Source organism: Orycteropus afer, unplaced genomic scaffold (genome assembly GCF_000298275.1).
Source record: "Orycteropus afer afer isolate SDZICR_OR568_19922 unplaced genomic scaffold, OryAfe1.0 scaffold00212, whole genome shotgun sequence".
Classification (NCBI taxonomy): Eukaryota; Metazoa; Chordata; class Mammalia; order Tubulidentata; family Orycteropodidae; genus Orycteropus; species Orycteropus afer.
In genome coordinates this window covers 4,673,676-4,691,851 of record NW_006921799.1, presented here as the reverse complement: position 1 = coordinate 4,691,851, position 18,176 = coordinate 4,673,676, and the positions used below count along the sequence as shown (strand labels likewise).

At 38.8% G+C, this 18,176-nt stretch overlaps 2 protein-coding genes across 2 annotated transcripts in view; one reads left to right on the top strand and one right to left on the bottom strand.

Moving 5' to 3' along the window:
- The window catches only part of DIS3 (DIS3 homolog, exosome endoribonuclease and 3'-5' exoribonuclease), a 54,268-nt gene extending 41,801 nt beyond the window's left edge, over nt 1-12,467 (bottom strand). Inside the window, exons 1-6 of the mRNA XM_007948306.2 lie at nt 12,240-12,467; nt 11,492-11,649; nt 7,356-7,549; nt 6,317-6,390; nt 1,434-1,601; nt 298-462 (exon numbers count right to left, since the gene is read on the bottom strand). Of these exons, the coding sequence (XP_007946497.1) occupies nt 298-462; nt 1,434-1,601; nt 6,317-6,390; nt 7,356-7,549; nt 11,492-11,649; nt 12,240-12,467 (987 nt within the window). The remainder of the gene's footprint in view (nt 1-297; nt 463-1,433; nt 1,602-6,316; nt 6,391-7,355; nt 7,550-11,491; nt 11,650-12,239) is intronic.
- A 1,662-nt stretch (nt 12,468-14,129) lies between these two features.
- PIBF1 (progesterone immunomodulatory binding factor 1) overlaps nt 14,130-18,176 on the top strand; it is a 529,275-nt gene continuing 525,228 nt past the window's right edge. The window contains exon 1 of the mRNA XM_007948312.2: nt 14,130-14,381. Coding sequence (XP_007946503.1) covers nt 14,130-14,381 — 252 coding nt within the window. The remainder of the gene's footprint in view (nt 14,382-18,176) is intronic.

Sequence of the window (18,176 nt, the reverse complement as noted above, 5' to 3'; positions counted from 1 at the left end):
GACCCTCCTTGGGTTTCCGAGGTGGTATCTCTACAGAAGCAGAGTGCCCAATCTTCTTTCCAAGGAGTGGCCGGTGGGTTTGAACCTCCAGCCTTCTGGTTAGCAGCCAAATGCCTTAGGCACTATGCCACCAGAGCTCAACCTGAATGTATGACATGTATTAAATCTAGAGAACTAAATTTTATTCAATATAATCTGGAAGTAACAAAACTACTTCAGTTTTTTAAAGCTGACACATTAATAATACAAGCTACATAGGTCAAAAAATAAATAAATAAAACCTGCTTAATGTCATACAATGCTTTCTTGCTCCTCTTCTTTCTCCACATCATCATCATTTTGACCTTCATCATGTAAAACCACAGATGATGGTGCAACCCACTGACTCTTGGGGAAAAGCTCCACAGCCACAATATCTTCATGAACAGCTCGGTTTAAATTTTTAAGTCCTTGTAAGATTATCTATAGAAAGTAGCAAATGGCAGGTGCCAAAATATTTAGTGGCAAAATAATAATGAGAAGGTAGCCTAGTAAAAGTTTATACATGCTCTCTGATGTCTCTATGTATCACTATTTCTCCTCCATACAGTATGCCTTTTAGCCTACCTCAATTTCTCCACATCAGAATATCAAGTAAAAAAACATGGGTCAGAAAATATAGGTTGAGTCATAGCTCCACCATAGTATTAAGAGACCTTGGGAAAATTATTTAACCTTTCTAAATTTCAGGGTCCTGATTAGTAAAATGAAAACAAAAGTATCTAATTTTATAGGCTGAAGTGAAAATGCAGCACTAAAAGCAGTCAGAAGAGTAACTGCCAAATAATAAGCACTCCAAAAATGGTAGATACTTGCTTTGAAGTGTGTGGAGTACTTGGGAGCAATTATAAACTACACAAATGCTACTTACAATAACTAGTCACAATATATAAAATAAAAGCACTCATTTTTTACTATTTGACTGACTAGACATTTACTGTACTAAAAGTAGGTTAACAGAAAATTATTTTCTGCCATAGGTAGTTATCTAAAACAGTAATTAACTCTACCAGTATCTCTGACCTTCCATATAATTGCCTTCAAGATGATAAATTGGATAAACAAACAAACAAACAAAAAAACCCTAACAAATACTACTGTCATTGAGTCAATTTTGACTCACAGCAACCTTACAGGACAGAGTAGAACTGCCCTATAAGGTTTGCAAGGCTGTATATCTTTATGGAAGCAGACTGCCTCGTCTTTCTCCTGCAGAGCAGCTGCTGACATTTTGTTCAGCAGGAGAATGCTTTAACTACTGTGCATAGAGTTGCTTGACAAATTGGAAAGATAAGTCAAATTTAAATTGTCATACAAATTTTTTTTAACACTTATTAAATAAGATAATGAACAAAACAGAATTTTAGTTATAAGGAACTTATTTTCACACTTGCCTCTTTATTTTCTTCAGCATCTCCATGTACCCATACTGTAGCTTCTAAGTAATTTTCCCTACTGGCTCTAAAAGTCCCTTGAAGATATGTACCAGATTTTATGCCTTGTTGTAACTTACTTAAGGGAAGATGCTCTGAAAATATTATTTTTCCACTTTCTATTTCATTCTGTGAAATAAGCAAACCAAAAGATATTGTTAATAAGTCTTCTGTACACTCAATTTACAACTATTACCACTATCAGGCAATTAAAAACAAGACGTATTTAAAAAAGAAAAGAACAAAAAAAAACAAACAAACCTCATCTCATTATGGCATAAACAACTTTCTATGAATTCTGAGAAAATACAGAGACATAAAAAAAAAATGTTTCCTATTTTCAGGGCAACTTACCCAAATATTTCAGTTTTTTAAATTATATTTAGGAGTTTAGCCATAGATGTATTACTAAGAAACTTTGTGTGTCCTTCCACTCCATCTCTTCCAATTTAAACATGTGTAACTCGGTGATATCAATTCAGCAAAGAGACATGTAGAGGGTAATGTGAAACCTCAATTTCATGAGAAGACTGGGGCTACTGAAAGTATTACAAAAGTTGTATTTTTTCCTCGGCCATTTTAAATAATGATAAAAGACAAAGGTTAGTTAGGAACTGCTTTAAGATCTACCGTAATACCTCTCTGATTCTTAAAAGGCCTTGATATCCAAAGTCCTGCCTGATTGGCTCTTTTAAAAAATGTCCTTCCTAATGTCCTACCATAATTTCCTACCTTTCAAGATGATTTCACACTTTCCCTCTTTTTTAACTCTCCAACTACCATCTTCCCTTCTCACTCTCGGGTGATAATCTCAATCCTCATGTTGTTGTTGTTATGTGTCATCGAGTCAGCCCTGACTCATAGTGATCCCTCCTCGGGTTTCCGAGGCAGTATCACTACAGATGTAGGATTGCCCAACCTTTCTTCCGAGGAGTGGCTGGTGGGTTTGAACTGCCAGCCTTCTGGTTAGCAGTGAAGTGCCTTAGGCACTATGCTACCAGAGCTCCTCTCAATCCTCATACTGAGAATTAAAAGCAAGCTGTAGGAAACTATTTTGTTTTCCTCCCACTGAATCTGCTTATATCTGTGCCAAAGCCTCAGCTTTCTCTTCTGTAACAATGAAGAGAAAATTTCTTTAATTTGTGTATCATATACCATCTTCCTCTTCTCTACGTAAGTACTTTATCCTGCAATTACTTTCTCTTACCAGAATCAAAATTTCCCCTCTTTATTCTAACATTCCCACCATTACATAAACTTGTAATACCAAAAAACCAAACCAGGTGCTCTTGAGTTGATTCTGACTCATGGAAACCATACGCATTTCAGAGCAACACTGCATTCCAGAGATTCCAATGGCTGGGATCATTTGGAAATACATTGCCAAACCTTTCTTCCAATGTTCCTCAGGGTGGATTTGAACTGCCAACCTTTCGATTAATAGCTGAGTGCTTAGCCATTTGAGCCACCCAGGGACTCAAAACTTACTATGAACTATTAAAAATAAATAAAATTTGGGTACCCTTCAAGACATTAGGTTGGTGGTTCAAACCATAAAGATACTGCCTCAGAAATCCAAAAGGGGTCATTTTGAATCAGAATCAACTCGATGGCAGTTTTGGCCTTTAAGACATTGGCCGGATTCTCTGCTCCACATCACAGAATGTCACAAACTTTTGTCTATAATGAGTGTATATCTACTTCATTTCCACTTTCTCATGAATTCACTCCAATCAAGTTTCCTTCCCACCAACTGAAACCATTACTTGTCAAGGTTACTAATAATATATTACCTCGGCAAACTGAGTGATCTATTAGCAGTGTTAATAGGGACTGAGTTGAAAAAATTGGATCTTGCTGTCCCTGAGATACTTTAATGTCCCCATTACTGTTCTTCTGGTTTCTGTCTTTTACTGGTACCTCCTCTAATTTCAAATTCTGCTAACATTCCCGATCTCTAAATGCTGAAGTGCCTCATGGCTCAATTATAGGCCCTTTTCTTTTCTTTATCTACATATATTCCTGTTATCTAGTTCCATCTTAAAAACAAACAAAAGCCACTCTCCCTAAAGAACTAGATGGTGTCTAAGTACCACTGGCAACCACTTGGAAAGGGATCAAAATAGGAGATTCTGGATAAAACCAAAACCAAACTCACTGCCATTGACTCAATTCTGACTCACAGCGACCCCCTTTGGGTTTCTGAGGTGGTAAATCTTTACGGAAGTAGTTTGCCCAGTCTTCCTTCTGACGGGTGTCTGGTAGGTTTGAACTGTCAGCCTTCTGGTTAGTAATCAAATGCCTCAGGCACTATGCCATCTGAGAGAAAAATGTGGAACAAAACTCAAAATCATAAAAAAGACCAGGCTTACTGGTCTGATAGAGATTGATGAAACCCCTGAGACTATGGTCCCTAGTCACTCATTAGGCCTGGAATTGAACTCACTCCTATGGCTTCCAGCCAGAAAAAGGATAGCTCTATAAAGTGAACATTTACACCAGATAGGTACACTCCTTGAAACAATCAACTTTGGGAGATCAGAAGGGCAGCAATTGCATAGGGAGGTAACTCAGAGGGCAGGAATGCACAGGAAAGAAGGACATAGGGAAAAGTAACCACAGAGAAAAGGTGGAAAAACAACTGCTACATTATGGGGACTGGAATCAAACAACATGTGTGTGAACTGTTGAATGGAAAATGAATTTGCTCTGTATACTTCCACCCAAATCACAATTCAAAAAAAAAAAAAAAAATTAAAGGTGTTTTGAAATTTCTGTATCTTTATATCCTCATAATATGCAACGACAAAGATAAAGGTGCACAAAACACTACATTGTGAAGCTTCTGTTCCCTACTTCTGGTCTTCATCTTGTGTTTCCAATATGTCCTTTCTCTTGGAGCTCTGTTTTAGAATCTAATTACTATGAGGTAGATATGGAAACTGCAGGAGAAAGCTAAGCATGACTCAGGACTAAGGGAAAGGATGAAAGCTCTAGCAAGGAGATTAAGTGGAGGTGGTGGTGATTATCTTACCAGAATTGGCATCCTTTCCCCATCCACTGGCATGTAAACAACCAGTCATTTTATCTGATTGTTTGAGGTTATAAAACTCTTCTGGAGTTATTTAATTCCTTTACCCTTAAGTTTAAATGCTTCTAACATATGTTTGCATATTTGTTAGTTTTACCTTCACTTAATAATCTAATTTCATTTTTTTAAAAAAAGCCACTATCCCTAGATCCACTTGCCCTTAACTCACCAGTCCATTTATCATCTTCTCATCACAGCAAAAACTACTGAAAAGCATTTTCTGTCTACCCCTTGCTTTCACTCACTTCTGCCAGAATTCTGCCCCTACACCATCACAACTACTTTTGATAGGCTTTTCAAAACTTTCATATCACTAAATCAAATCGTCAGGTCTCAGTCCTCATTTACTTGACCTATCAGCAACATCTGATACAGATGATCACCCTCCACTCCTTCCTACACTTCGTTTAAAAGAACTTCATACTCAGGTAGCTCTCTTCTTACATCTTCTTTGTGGGTTCTGCCTCATGCTTCTGTCAAATGCTGGTGTGCCCAAGGGCTCAGTTTTTGAACCTCTTCCCTCTCCCATCTATACTCACTCCCAAATCTGGCCCATCATTTGTATCTGTTAAATACAGTTTTATTGGAACACAGCCATGTTTATTTGTCTGTTGATAACTGCTTGGCCTGTTATATAAAAATGCTTGCCTGGAAGAAAATATTTGCAAGTTTTATATCTGATAATGGGCCTATAGCCAGAATAAAGAATTCTTATAATTTGATAATAAAAAGACAAATAATCAAGTTTAAAAATGTACAAAGGACTTGAATAAACACTTCTCCCCCCCCCAAAAAAATATATATATACACAAATGGCCAATAAGTATATGAAAAGATGCTCAATTATCACTAGTCATTAGGGACATGCTAATAAAAATCACAATAATAACTACTTCATAACCACTAGGATGGCTAGAATCAAAAAATTTCTAGGTCCTCATTATCTTTTCTGTTCTATTTCATCTAACGACTCCCTATTCTCCATGTTTAGGCTTTATGTTCTCTGCTTGCAGGACCCTATATTGTTGTTACTGCTGTTAAGTGTTGTCACTTTCTCTTTGTCAACTATCTATTACTTATTCATACATCACTCATTCATTCAACAAAGAGTGCCACCATATGCCAGATCCTACTTAGGTTGCCAGCGCTGAACCTCTTAAGAATACTATTTTGATAAGTCTACTGCAGCCACTTTTGGTGTTTATAATGCAACACCTATTCTAATTTTAGTTTACCCACTGTTACAGATTGAATTGAGTTCCCCAAAATGATAAGTTGAAGTTCTAATCCCTAGTACTTGTGAATATGACCCTAATTGGAAATAGAGGTTTCCATCTGTTTTGTTAATGAGGCCATACTAGAGTAGGGTGGGTCCTAAATCTTCTGAGTATTGTCCTATAAAAAGAAGCAGAGCAGACTCAAAAACACACAGGAGGAAAATTCTATAAGAAGCCATCTAAAAGCCAAGGAAGGCCATGAAACGCCTGGGGCTGCCAGAAGCTGAAAAAAAAAAAAAAAAACAAGAAATGAATTTCCCATGAAATTCACTCCTAATCTCCAAAACTATGACAAATTACAATACTGTTCTTTAAAGCCACCCACTTGTGGTATTTTTGTTACTGCAGTACTAAGTAACTAAGATGTCCACTTAAATTCCAATTTTTGAATTTGGTAATTATAAGCCTAATATCTCTAAGTGGTTATTTTAGTATTTGCATTTTTCAAAAACAAAATAAAACAAACCCAAACATACCCCTTCTTCAGACAAACAAGCAAGACGATCTATGAGTTCAGGGTTAGCAGTCAGGCTCTTTATATATTCTTCACCTGCAAAATAAGTTTGTTGTTCTTGATAAATCCAAGGATTGTGTACCCCACAGATATGATAATACACAGGTACCACAGTCTCCAGTACCCTGAGACCAGAAGAACTAGACAGTGTCCTGCTACCATTACCTACTTCTTTGATCAGGACCTTGGACAAACTGGGAGAAAAATATAAAACAAAATTTAAAATAAAAAAAAAGATCAGGATTACTGGTCTGATAGAAACTGGTAGAACTTACAAGACTATGGTCCTTAGACACCCTTCAAATATGGAACTAAACTTACTCCCAAAGATCAACTTTTAGCAAACAACAGACAGTACTAAAATGTGAACGATAAAACCCATGAGGAGTAAACACCTCAGAAAATCAACAAGAGACCAAGAAGGCAGTATGTGACCAAAAAAATTAAGCTCAGAAGGCAGGAAGGGGCAGGAAAGGACAAATGAAACAGGGAAGAAGTGGGAAGAGTGCTGCTACACTCAGGGAACTGTGACTAAGATCACAGAACAAAATGTCTATGGACTGTTAAATGGGAAACAAATTTGCTCTGTAAACTTTCACCCAAACCTCAATTTAAAGAAAGTAAAAACATGAGTAATCCTGTGACAGTACATCTGTCAATTTTTTTTATGGGAGAGAAGGGGGATCCATAGACATGATTATGTTTAAGCAGAGACAATGGGTCAAGCATTGTCTAAAAGCTTTTATTGCTAAGCCAAATCCAAATGGTGGAAGAAAATTAACAGCTACTGAACACCAAAACTTGCTTAGCTTGGAAACTCTGAGCAATCAAAAAATGCAAAAATGTCATATTAAAAGTTATACCCTAAACCAAAACCAAACTCACTGCCATTGAGTTGAAAGAAGGGCTATGCAAATGCTAATTAAGTGAACATCTGACCATAGGTCTGATAAGGTTTAGGTCCATTTGCAATGTGCACTAACAACGATATTTAGACTTACAAGTGAAAGCTGGTATCCCTTCTTCTATGGCTTTCTCTTTGTTTTTTCTGTCATTTGTTATGAAGATAACTTGCAGCTGATTCTCAGCTGACATTTTCTTCAAATGTTCATTGTACCATTTTACTGCTACTCGAATAGCTCTATCATTTCTGTCATTAGCATTTTCTCCCTGTTCTTGTTCTACGTAGGTTTCTCTAAAAATAAAGAAATGGGAGAAAAATGAAATAAAAGGAAAACAATCAATAGAGACAGATATCTAAAAATCATTAGGACATAAATGCTTAACAACCACTAAACTTAAAAAACAACAGTATATCATAGTATTTTTCCTTTGAATGTATTCAGTTATAACTCAGAAGAAATAAATAGGATCCTCATAACTACATTTCTAAACAACATTCTGCTTGGAAGATAAAATCACGTTAAATGGGGGAAATTTTCAAGGTCAGAAATCATACCAAAGATTGTGATGTTAAGTAACTCATAATTTTGATTATACTTTCTCAGTACAGATTAACAGGAATTCCTAAAAAGTGCAAATAATGTGATGGTTATGACCATATGATTCCAAAGTCATTGAATAGGTAACAAATGTATATTTACTCATGGTAAGCATTCAGTAATTAGCAGGGGTTATGTATAGACTAAAGGACTAGACATAGATATGACTACATATTCCTTCTATGTCTAAACCAAAAAAACCAAACTCACTGTCGAGTTGATCACGACTCACAGTGACCCCTCCTTGGGTCGTAGTCCTTGCCCAATCTTCCTTCTAAGGAGTGGCTGGTAGGTGTGAACTGGCAGCATTCTTCTTAGCAATCAAATGTCTTAGGCACTACGCCACCAGAGCTCCCCTTCTACCCACTTTGAATTCCAAAATGTTAGGAAGCTTCTTAATTTAAACGTCTTCTTGAAAACCATATTTTAGGTCAATAAAAAGATTCTGTATAATAATTTCTAGTGCTTAAATAGATTCAATTTTAGAACTTCTATTATTTATATTTATAGTTTTTAGAATTATTTTATTCCTCACCATTAAATGTGCCTGCTAATACTTTAAGGCCATCAAAGACACTATCATGTAAGATTTTAAAATGGTTTTAGCAAGATAAGATCTGCCTAGGTGTCCCAAGAATTGCTAAAGCCTATTCACTATATTTGAGCTAAGAAAATTGGTAATTCCTGATTAGGAATCTGATGATCAAGTTCCTTAAAAACATGGTTTTCTGTATTTAAAAACAAGTAGCATCTGCTTCTGGATTTCAAGAAGGTGCCAAGAATAAGAAGTTTACAAGAATTTTACTGCTGCTCTTTGTTGTTGTTATGTGCCATCGAGTTGGACCCGACTCATAGCGACCCCTCCTTGGGTTTCCAAGGCAGTATCTCTACGGAAAGACTCTTGAGAAATTATTATTATTATTATTTTTTAATTTCCATACTCCAGTGGAGTGTTATTATCAGAAATCTACACTCTAACACAGTGGTTCTCAATCAGGGGCAATTTTGTCCCCAGGGGACATCTGGCAATGTCTGGAGACCTTCTTGGTTATTACAAGTTTTATGTGGGTGGGAATGCTACTAATACCTAGTAGGTAGAAGCCAGGAATATTGCTAAATATTTCATATTGCGTAGGGCAGCCCTCTTACAATAAAGAATTATTTTATTTCAAAATATGAACAGCATCGAGGTTAAGAAATCTTGATCTAATCTGATAAAAGTACACTAGGGCACACCATAGATTATTTATGCAACTTATTAAATAGGTACAATCATATTTTCCAAGAACAAACATAAAGTTTAAGCAAAGGGCCTTGTACCTAAAATATAACAAAGAATTCTATTTCTTAATTTCATCATTTCAATGGGATCAATTATAGGATATTAACTTTTAAATGTCCATTAAGAATAAATCTCCATTCCTAGGTATATACCCAAAAGAACTGAAATGGATAGTTACTCACACATCAGTGTTCATTGCAGCATTAGTCACAACAGGTAAAAGGTGGAAACATGAGTGTCTATCAACAGTTGACTGGATAAACAAAACGTGGTATCCACATACAATGGAATATTATTCAGCCATAAAAAGATAATGAAAGTCTAATACATGCTACACCATGGAAGAATCTTGAAAACATAATGTTAAAGGAGGGATTAATTTTGGGCTAGTTGGGGCTTACACGCTGAAGGTTATATGACCACCATGATAACATTGGGAAAAGAGAGGACACCAAACTATGCACATAAGAGATAGACGACAGATGTTAAAACCAACCTATGTGTCCACAATGCCACACTGCCATTAACACCAAACACTAGGCTATACAGATAAACACATAAACACCTGAGATGATCAGACAGGTATCAGTGAATAGAGGTATACTGTAGACCAAGGATAGACTCAGCTGAGGCTAATCTTGTACAGACACCAGTGATACAAAATACTTGCAGTCCTTACAGAAACAATAGATGACAGACACAGAGTAATCTCTCACAGACATCCCAACACTATGGGAGAGAGATCCAATACAGCTACTACCTCAGGACCACAGTCCTGGGGTACACCAGACTCAATTGGCACAACAAAATATATAAAAGCATTGCTCCACATCCTGCATTGGTAAGTAGCGACTGGGGTCTTAAAAGCTTTCAAGCAGCCATCTAGGATGCAGCTAATGGTCTCCTAGCATCGGAAGTGAAGAAGAATGCACACACAAAAAAATGGCCCTCGAGACCAGAACTGGATGATGCCCAGCCACCAATGCCAACCACTCAGGAAAGGATCAAATCTGGAGATCCTGGACAGAGTGGGAGGAAAAATGTGGAACAAAATCCAAAAACTCAATAATGACAAGAATTACTGGTCAGATGAAGTCTGGCGAGAATCCCAATACTGTGGCCCTGAAATACCTTCGGCGCCTGGAATAAAACTCACCCCTAGGAGCGGGCTCTCAGCCCAATAGTTAACAAGATGTACACGCAGACCACTCAACCCAGGATGCAGCACCCACACACTCAATGGTAATACATCCCTTAAAGCAACAGACATGGGACACCAAAGGACCAACATTCAAACTGAGGAAATGCAAGACAAACAGGAGTGCATAATTATGAGGGGCACAGGGGGAGTGTTGCAGGGTAGGGAGGGGAGGAGACTGGGTTAGGGATGGACATGGTGAATGAAACTAAATGTACGCATGACTTTGAAAAAAAAAAAAGAAAACAATGTTAAGCGCAAGAAGCTAGTCATAAAAGGGCCAATGTTGCATAAATCCACTTATATGAAATACTCAGAATATGAATATTCATAGAGATAGAAAGATTAGAGATTACCAGAGACTAGAGATGGGGGTTGTTAACTGCTCAATAGGTACAGTAACTCTGTCTGGGGTAATGAAAAAGTTTTGTAAATAGACTCAATTTGATGATGACTATATATAACACTGGGAGCTCTGGTAGCATAGTGGCTAAGGCACTTGACTGCTAACCAGAAGGCCGGCGGTTCAAACCCACCAGCCACTCCTCGGAAGGAAGGTTGGGCAATCCTACTTCCGTAGTGATACTGCCTCGGAAACCCAAGGAGGGGTCGCTATGAGTCGGGGCCGACTCGACGGCACACAACAAAAACAACAACAATATATAACACTGTGAATGCACGCAATGCCACTAAATCGTACCCTTAAAAATGGTTAAAATGGCAAAATTTGTTACATAATCACAGTACTTTTTTTAAAAAAATTAAGGAATTTCACTTCCTCTCCCAAAAAAATCTACTTTACATTTTTAAACCTCGCCCTCACAAACTTGTGTTTTCCAAAGTTGGTTATTCATAAAATACGATACTCCCAGAAATCTGTGTGAATCTCATCTTCTAAGATTCTATCGTTCAACTTATGCCAAAGCTAATTCAAAATAAAAAGTATTTTGGAACTAAAAGTACCCACTGTAGCCTAAGAGTCAGCAGATGTATGTTCTAGCCTTGGCCCCTCACTAACAATGTGATCTCAGTGGGGTTCACTTGGCATTATCTTCTGCACAGTTTCTGGCAATTAACACAAATCACTCCCAGGAATCCTTCCCCAAATTTAGCTAATTTTATAGTTTTCTGACATTCAACAGAATTTTCCCCTACCTATGGTGCTCATTAGTGAATGTATAGAAATGCTTTTCACGGTTATTAGTCACATCTCGGATTCGTTTGTAAACTGGGGCGCTCCTATTTCTCACTTCTTGGAGAACTGTTTGTAACACGATTACATTCCTGATGGCAGGGTCTTCGAGAACATCAATCTTAAAAAGAAATGCAAGAAAAGTTATTTTTGTTTTTACTATATTAAGTTATACGTTGTTTTGTCAAACATAAACTCCATTTATCTTAAAAACACGGATTACGCGTTAAGCCAACGAGCAGCTTTGATACACAAAAACTGACAACGGTCATTTAACGTTTCAGGTCCATTAGAGAAGGGCATACGTAAACAAACCAGTTATAAAACTCGTTAAAATGAAGTCTATTAATAAAGAAGTATGTTGGCCCACATCGTTTTCCTTCGTAGGCACTTACAAGCTGCCTGGGGGTCGCAGGCTGAAGGCTACAGAAGCCCAGGTCCCCGGCCTCCAGGCATTTAAATCTAAAGTAGAAGAGACACCAGGAGTTAGAATATTACGTGTCTAAACTTGTTACGACCCAAAAACACAGCACAAGGAAAGGAAACCTCCGCCTGGGGGCAAGAAGGCGTGATTCCTGGTAAGTTTTGCATATCCCTAGGCATTAGATGTTGCCCAAACGCTACTCCTGGGGCTTCAGTTTTCCTATGGGTAGCCAGTGAGGGTGGCCCAGTCCTGGTACCCCGTCGTCCCTTTCTCCCCCAAGAGCGCACCTGGTGCAACAGCACGTTAGTGTCCGGCAGCAAGTAGTGAGGCCGCGGACAGAGGCTGCTCTCCGGATCCTGGGGCTGCGGCTCGAGGGCCGGCCCCTCGTGCGCCCCGCCGCACGCTGCACACCCTGCCGCTCCGCAGCCGATATCGTCCCGCAGGTAGTGCTCGCGCACGATTTTCATCACGCCGCCCGCTCGCGTCTTTTTTAAGAAAGTCTTGGACTTGAGCATTTTGACTCGCGGCGCTGAATCCAGAAACCCAGCAGTAGTCTTCCGGCCAAAAAAAAAAAAAAAAAATCAAGAGAAGAGCTCTCGCACAACTATACCTCAACCCGAAGAGCGCCCCTTACCGCTCGAGAATATTGGTAAATAACAATCGCGGGGAAACGCCGAGACTGATGTTGGTTGGCTCTTTGGAGGTCCGTGACGATTGGCCGAAGACGAAGAACCGGGAAAGTGGGCGGAGCCCAGAGCCGTTTCCGCCCTTCTCTGGAGGTTCTTGCTTCTAGACTCCGGCGCCCAGTACGCATTGCTTGCCGAACCTCCTTGGACTCGGAAGAGCCGAATTCCGGCCGCTTGGGCCTTCTACGCCGCCGTTGCTTCCTCCTTCCCCTTGGCGCGAATGGTTGTCTTGGTTACGGGTCTTAACGGTTCCGGGTTCTGAGAGCCCTTGCAGAGAGACTGCAACCTGAACTGCAAACTGTAAACCCTTTTCCCTCCTCGAAGTAGCCGCGGTGGCAGTTGGTCCAGCAGTTGGAATAATTGAAGCTTTCGAGGTAGCTTGTGGCGATCATTCTCCCTTTCTTAACTGCGAAGGGTGTGGAACCATCCTATGCTGCCAAGTTTGGGGCTTATTCTTTAGCCCGAGTCTGTAATAGGTCAGGAGCTGTTCCCCGTCCTTTATTTCACCTTTCCTTTTCGTTTTCCCTTTAGAAAGAAGGAAGGTGGTCAGTCCTACGGAAGTTCTTAAGATTTCCTCTCCACACTTCTCTTTTCTAATCATTCACTGTCTTAGGAAACTCTGAAATCTGTAATACCACGAGTAATTCTTTATATCGTGTAATACTAAAACAAAGGAGTTGCAAAAATTCTTACAACATTTGAGTTTTTCTTTCCTGACTTATTGTTTTCATTCCGTTGTTTAGTCTGTAAATGTTTTCATCACTATGTTTCCATGTTTTAAAAATATTCAGTGATGCCTTGTAGCCTGTGGAAAAAAAAAAAAACCAAACATACTTTGACATTCAGGGTCTTCTACAGTCACGTCCGAACGACCTTTAAGGTTCTTTTGCGCATTTATGTTTAGGGAGTGGGAGGCATTACCACCCAAACTAACGAAGACTGCCCCAACGGGAATATGACTGTATTCCGCTCTTGTTTTGCGCTATCATTGCCTCTATGCCAGTCTTGATACCTGCATGCTTTTCCCTTCCTAAACCTATAAAAATTCTTTAGTATTCTAAGTCCTACCTCTGTATAACTTTCCCCTGACCAAGTCAGAAGTGATAGCGCTTTTCTTTGATCATGTATTTCCTTCATTAGTAGCATTCTTGGATAATAATGATTTAGGACTTTGTCCATTATCTTGGCAAGGGTACATTTCTTTGTTTCCTCCAGGAACAATTCTTATACCCTGGGATTGGGTTTTTATTCAACTAAGGGCCCAAGTGCATAGTAGGATTTAATGAGTATATGTTTGATTTGAGCACTCATTTACTCTAGTAATCGGGTCTAGAAAATTGATTAGTTAGGGAATCTTTAATATCTTTATGTTTTAATGATCACTTCATGTTTTTATAGTGAATGCTTGAGTACATTTAAGTTAATGTTTTTTTCATCTGCAGAAGGTTGAAATTGAATTTTAGAGACAAAGACTGACCTGTAGTAATAAAGATGTCTCGAAAAATTTCTAAGGAGTCAAAAAAGGTGAATATCTCTAGTTCTTTGGAATCTGAAGACATTAGTTTAGAAACCACAATACCTACGGATGATATTTCCTCATCAGAAGAGAGAGATGGTAAAATCAAAATCACCAGACAGATAATTGAACGGAAAGAATTACTTCATAATATTCAATTACTGAAAATAGAGCTATCCCAGAAAAACATGATGATCGACAATTTGAAAATGGATTACCTTACAAAGGTAAGACCAGGTATAGATTTTGTTTTCTGTATTACTTATTGAGGAGCCCCAATAGTGCAGTGGATAAAGTGCTAGGCTGCTATCCAGAAGGCCAGCAGTTTGAATCCACTAGTCACTCTAGGAGCTCTGGTAGCTTAGTGGCTAAGGCACTTGACTGCTAACCAGAAGGCTGGTGGTTCAAACCCACCAGCCCCTCCTCGGAAGGAAGATGGGGCAAATCTACTTCCTTGCCTCGGAAACTCAAGGAGGGGTCACTATGAGTCGGACCTGACTCGATGGCACATAACAACAACAACAACAGTCACTCTGTGGGCGAAAGATGTGGCAGTCTGCTTTCATAAAGATTTTCAGCTTTGGAAACCCTATAGGGCAGTTCTGCCCTGTGCTGTAGTGTTTGTTACTGATGGTTGGAAATGATCGGACAGTGCACAATAATAGCATATCTGATCGGAACTTGAAATGATACATTTGCATTTCTTGTCTAGCATAGCTTTTGAGTATTTTAGAAAATAATTATATTTTGTTGCATTATTTTAAAAAGGAGCCCTGGCAGCACAGTTGATAAAGTGCTAGGCTGCTAACCCAAAAGGTGGCAGCTCGAAACCACTAGCTTCTGTGTGGGAGGAAGATATGGCAGCTGCTTATGTAAGGATTTACAGTCTTGGAAACCCTTTGGGACAATTTTACTCTGTCCTGTAGGGTTGCTATGAGTCAAATTGATTTGATGGCAGTGGGTTTGGTTTTGGTTTATGTATTTTATTGTTTGGCTGAGAGTTAAGCTGCGGGAGTGATTTGAATTTATGTTTTGTTTTTACTTTGTAAAAATATAAGTATAAGTTATGTGTTTTCTTTTAGATCTCATTTCTTTTATAGTTTTTTTTCTCCCCACTCAGTGCTGTTTTTCAAATCATCCATATTGTCATAGAGCAAAATGGCAGAGTCTAGTTGAAATTACAAGCAAAGAGCTTTTATTCAGGAGCAAGACAATTTGCTGTGGTACAGTTTTACTCTGTCTTATAGGGTTGCTACATGTCAGAATTCACTCAGTGGCAGTAGTTTGGTTCTTAATTTCTCAACATAAAGAAAACAAAAATCCTCAGAACCAGACCAATAAATAATATAATGAAAAATGGAGAAAAGATTTACATTGTCAAGAATTTAGTTTTACTCGGATCTACAATCAATGACCATGGAAGCAGCAGTCAAGAAATCAAAACAACATACTGCATTTGGCAGATCTGCAAAAGACCTCATTAAGTGTTAAAGAGCAAAGATGTCACCTTTAGAACCAAAGTGCACCTGACTCAAGCCATGGTATTTTCAACCATCTCACATAAATGTGAAAGTTGGACAATGACTAAGGGAGACCAAAAAATAAATGATGCCTTTGAATTGTGGTGTTGGCAAAGAGTATTGTATAAACCATGGACTGCCAGAAGAACAAACAAATCTGTCTTGGAAGAAGTGTAGTCAGAATGTTCCTTAGAAGGGAGGCCAGAGAGACTTCAACTTACAAACTTTGGACATGTTATTAGTGGGGACCAAACCCTGGAGAAGATATCATGGTTGGTAAAGTGGAAGGCCAGTGAAAATCAGAAAGACCTCCAACAAGAGGAATTGACACCGTGGCTGCAACAGTGGGCTCAAACATAGCAATGATAGTTGCAAGGGTAGTGCAAGACTGGGCAGTGTTTTATTCTGTTGTATGTAGGGTTGCTGTGAGTCAGAACTGATTCGATGGCACCTAATAACAATTATAATATTTCTTCATATATGTGACTGTAAACCTCTTACCCCTATGGAGTGTGGGGTTTCTTTTCCCCAGTACAGAATAAAGTATTATAATGAAATGTGCAAAGAACTGAAGTTAGGAAACAAAAAAGGAAGGTCATGCTTAGCATTTCTCAAACTGAAAGAGCTGAAGAAAATACTCAAGCCTTGAGATGTAATACTGTAGGTTTCTGTGGGCAAAAGGGAGCTCTCGTGGTATAGTGCCTAAGGCATTTGATTGCTAACCAGAAGGCTGGTGGTTCACACCCAGCCAGTCCTCGGAAGGAAGACTGGGTAATCTACTTCCATATAGAAACCACCTCAGAAACCCAAGGAGGGATCACTGTGAGTCAGATTCGACTCAAGGGCAGTGAGGTTTTTTTTTTTTTTTTGGTGGGCAAAATATTGAATGATGCAAGAAGCATCAAAAGAAGATGGAGGGACACAGAGACAGAGTGCCAGAAAGAATTGGTCAGCATTCAGCTATTTCAGAAGGTAGCATATGATCAAGAACTGGTAGTATTGAAGGAAGAAGTCCAAGCTGCTCTGAAGGAATTGGTGAAAAACAAGGCTTCGAGAATTGACTGAATATTTATTGAAATGTTTCAGCAAACAGATGCAGTGCTGGAGGCACTCACTCACTTATATGCCGAGAAATTTGGAAAACAGTTAACTTGCTGACAGACTGGAAGAAATCCATATTGTGCCCATCCAGCAGAATGAGGAAATTATTGAACAATATCGTTCATATCACATGCAAGTCAAATGCTGCAGATAATTAAAAAATGGTAGTAGTATATCAGCAGGGAACTTCCAGAAATTCAAGGTGGATTCAGAAGGGGGGTGTGGGACAAGGGATATTATTGATGATGTCAGAAGTTCTTGGCTGATAGCAAAGAATACCAGAAATACCTGTATTTTATTGACTATGCAAAGACATTTGATTTCATTTTACTTGGATCTACAGTCAACACCTGTGGAAGAAGCTGTCAAGAAATCAAACTCACTGCATTGGGCAAATCTACTGCAAAGACCTTTTTAAAATTTTAAGAGCAAAGATGTCATTTTGAAGACTAAGGTGCACCTTACCCATGCCATTGTCTTTCAGTCGCCTGATATCCATATAAAAGCTGGGCAATGAATAAGTAGGCCATCAAAGAAGAATTGATGCATTTGAATTATGGTGTTGGCAAAGAATATACCATGGACTGCTAGAAGAATGAGCAAATCTAACTTGGAAGACGTACAGGTGGAGTGCTTCTTAGAAGCAAGAATGTCCAGACTTTGTCTCTTATGTTTTGGTCATGTTATCATGAGGGACCACTCCCTGGAGAAGGATATCATGCTTGATAAAGTAGAGGATAGGCGAAAAAAGAGAAGACCCTCAAGGAGATAGATTGACACAGTAGCTGCAAGAATGGGTTCAAGCATAGCAATGATTGTGAGGATGATGCAGGACCAAGCAGTGTTTTGTTCTGTAGTGTGTAGGGTGCTATGAGTCGAAACCAACCCTACAGCACCTGACAACAGCAACCTATAGCATGACTATACCTAGGTGCAAATGATGGGAAGCTGAAAAATGTAAATTTTTAATTGCATATATTATCGTCATTAATGCAATTCAGGGTTATGTCTCAAAGAAGGGAAGAATTGATTTTGAGAGATAAGTTACTATTGTTTCCTTTACTTATCAGTGTCTTTTTTAGTTAGAAAATACATAAATCTTTGTAATCTCCAAGTGTGGCAGCAATACACATGTTGACGTATGCACGGCTTTTATATAGTTTACATTATTGTGAATGTCTTGACCTATGTTGATTTTTGGTTTCTCCATGTGTTAAGAACAAAGAGGTCCAAAAAAACACAAAAACATTGATTTCCACTTCAGCTCTGGTAGCATAGTGGCTAAGACACTTGCCTGCTAAACAAACAGCTGGCGGTTCAAACCCACCAGCCACTCCTCAGAAGGAAGGTTGGGCAATCCTACTTCCGTAGTGATACTGCCTCGGAAACCCAAGGAGGGGT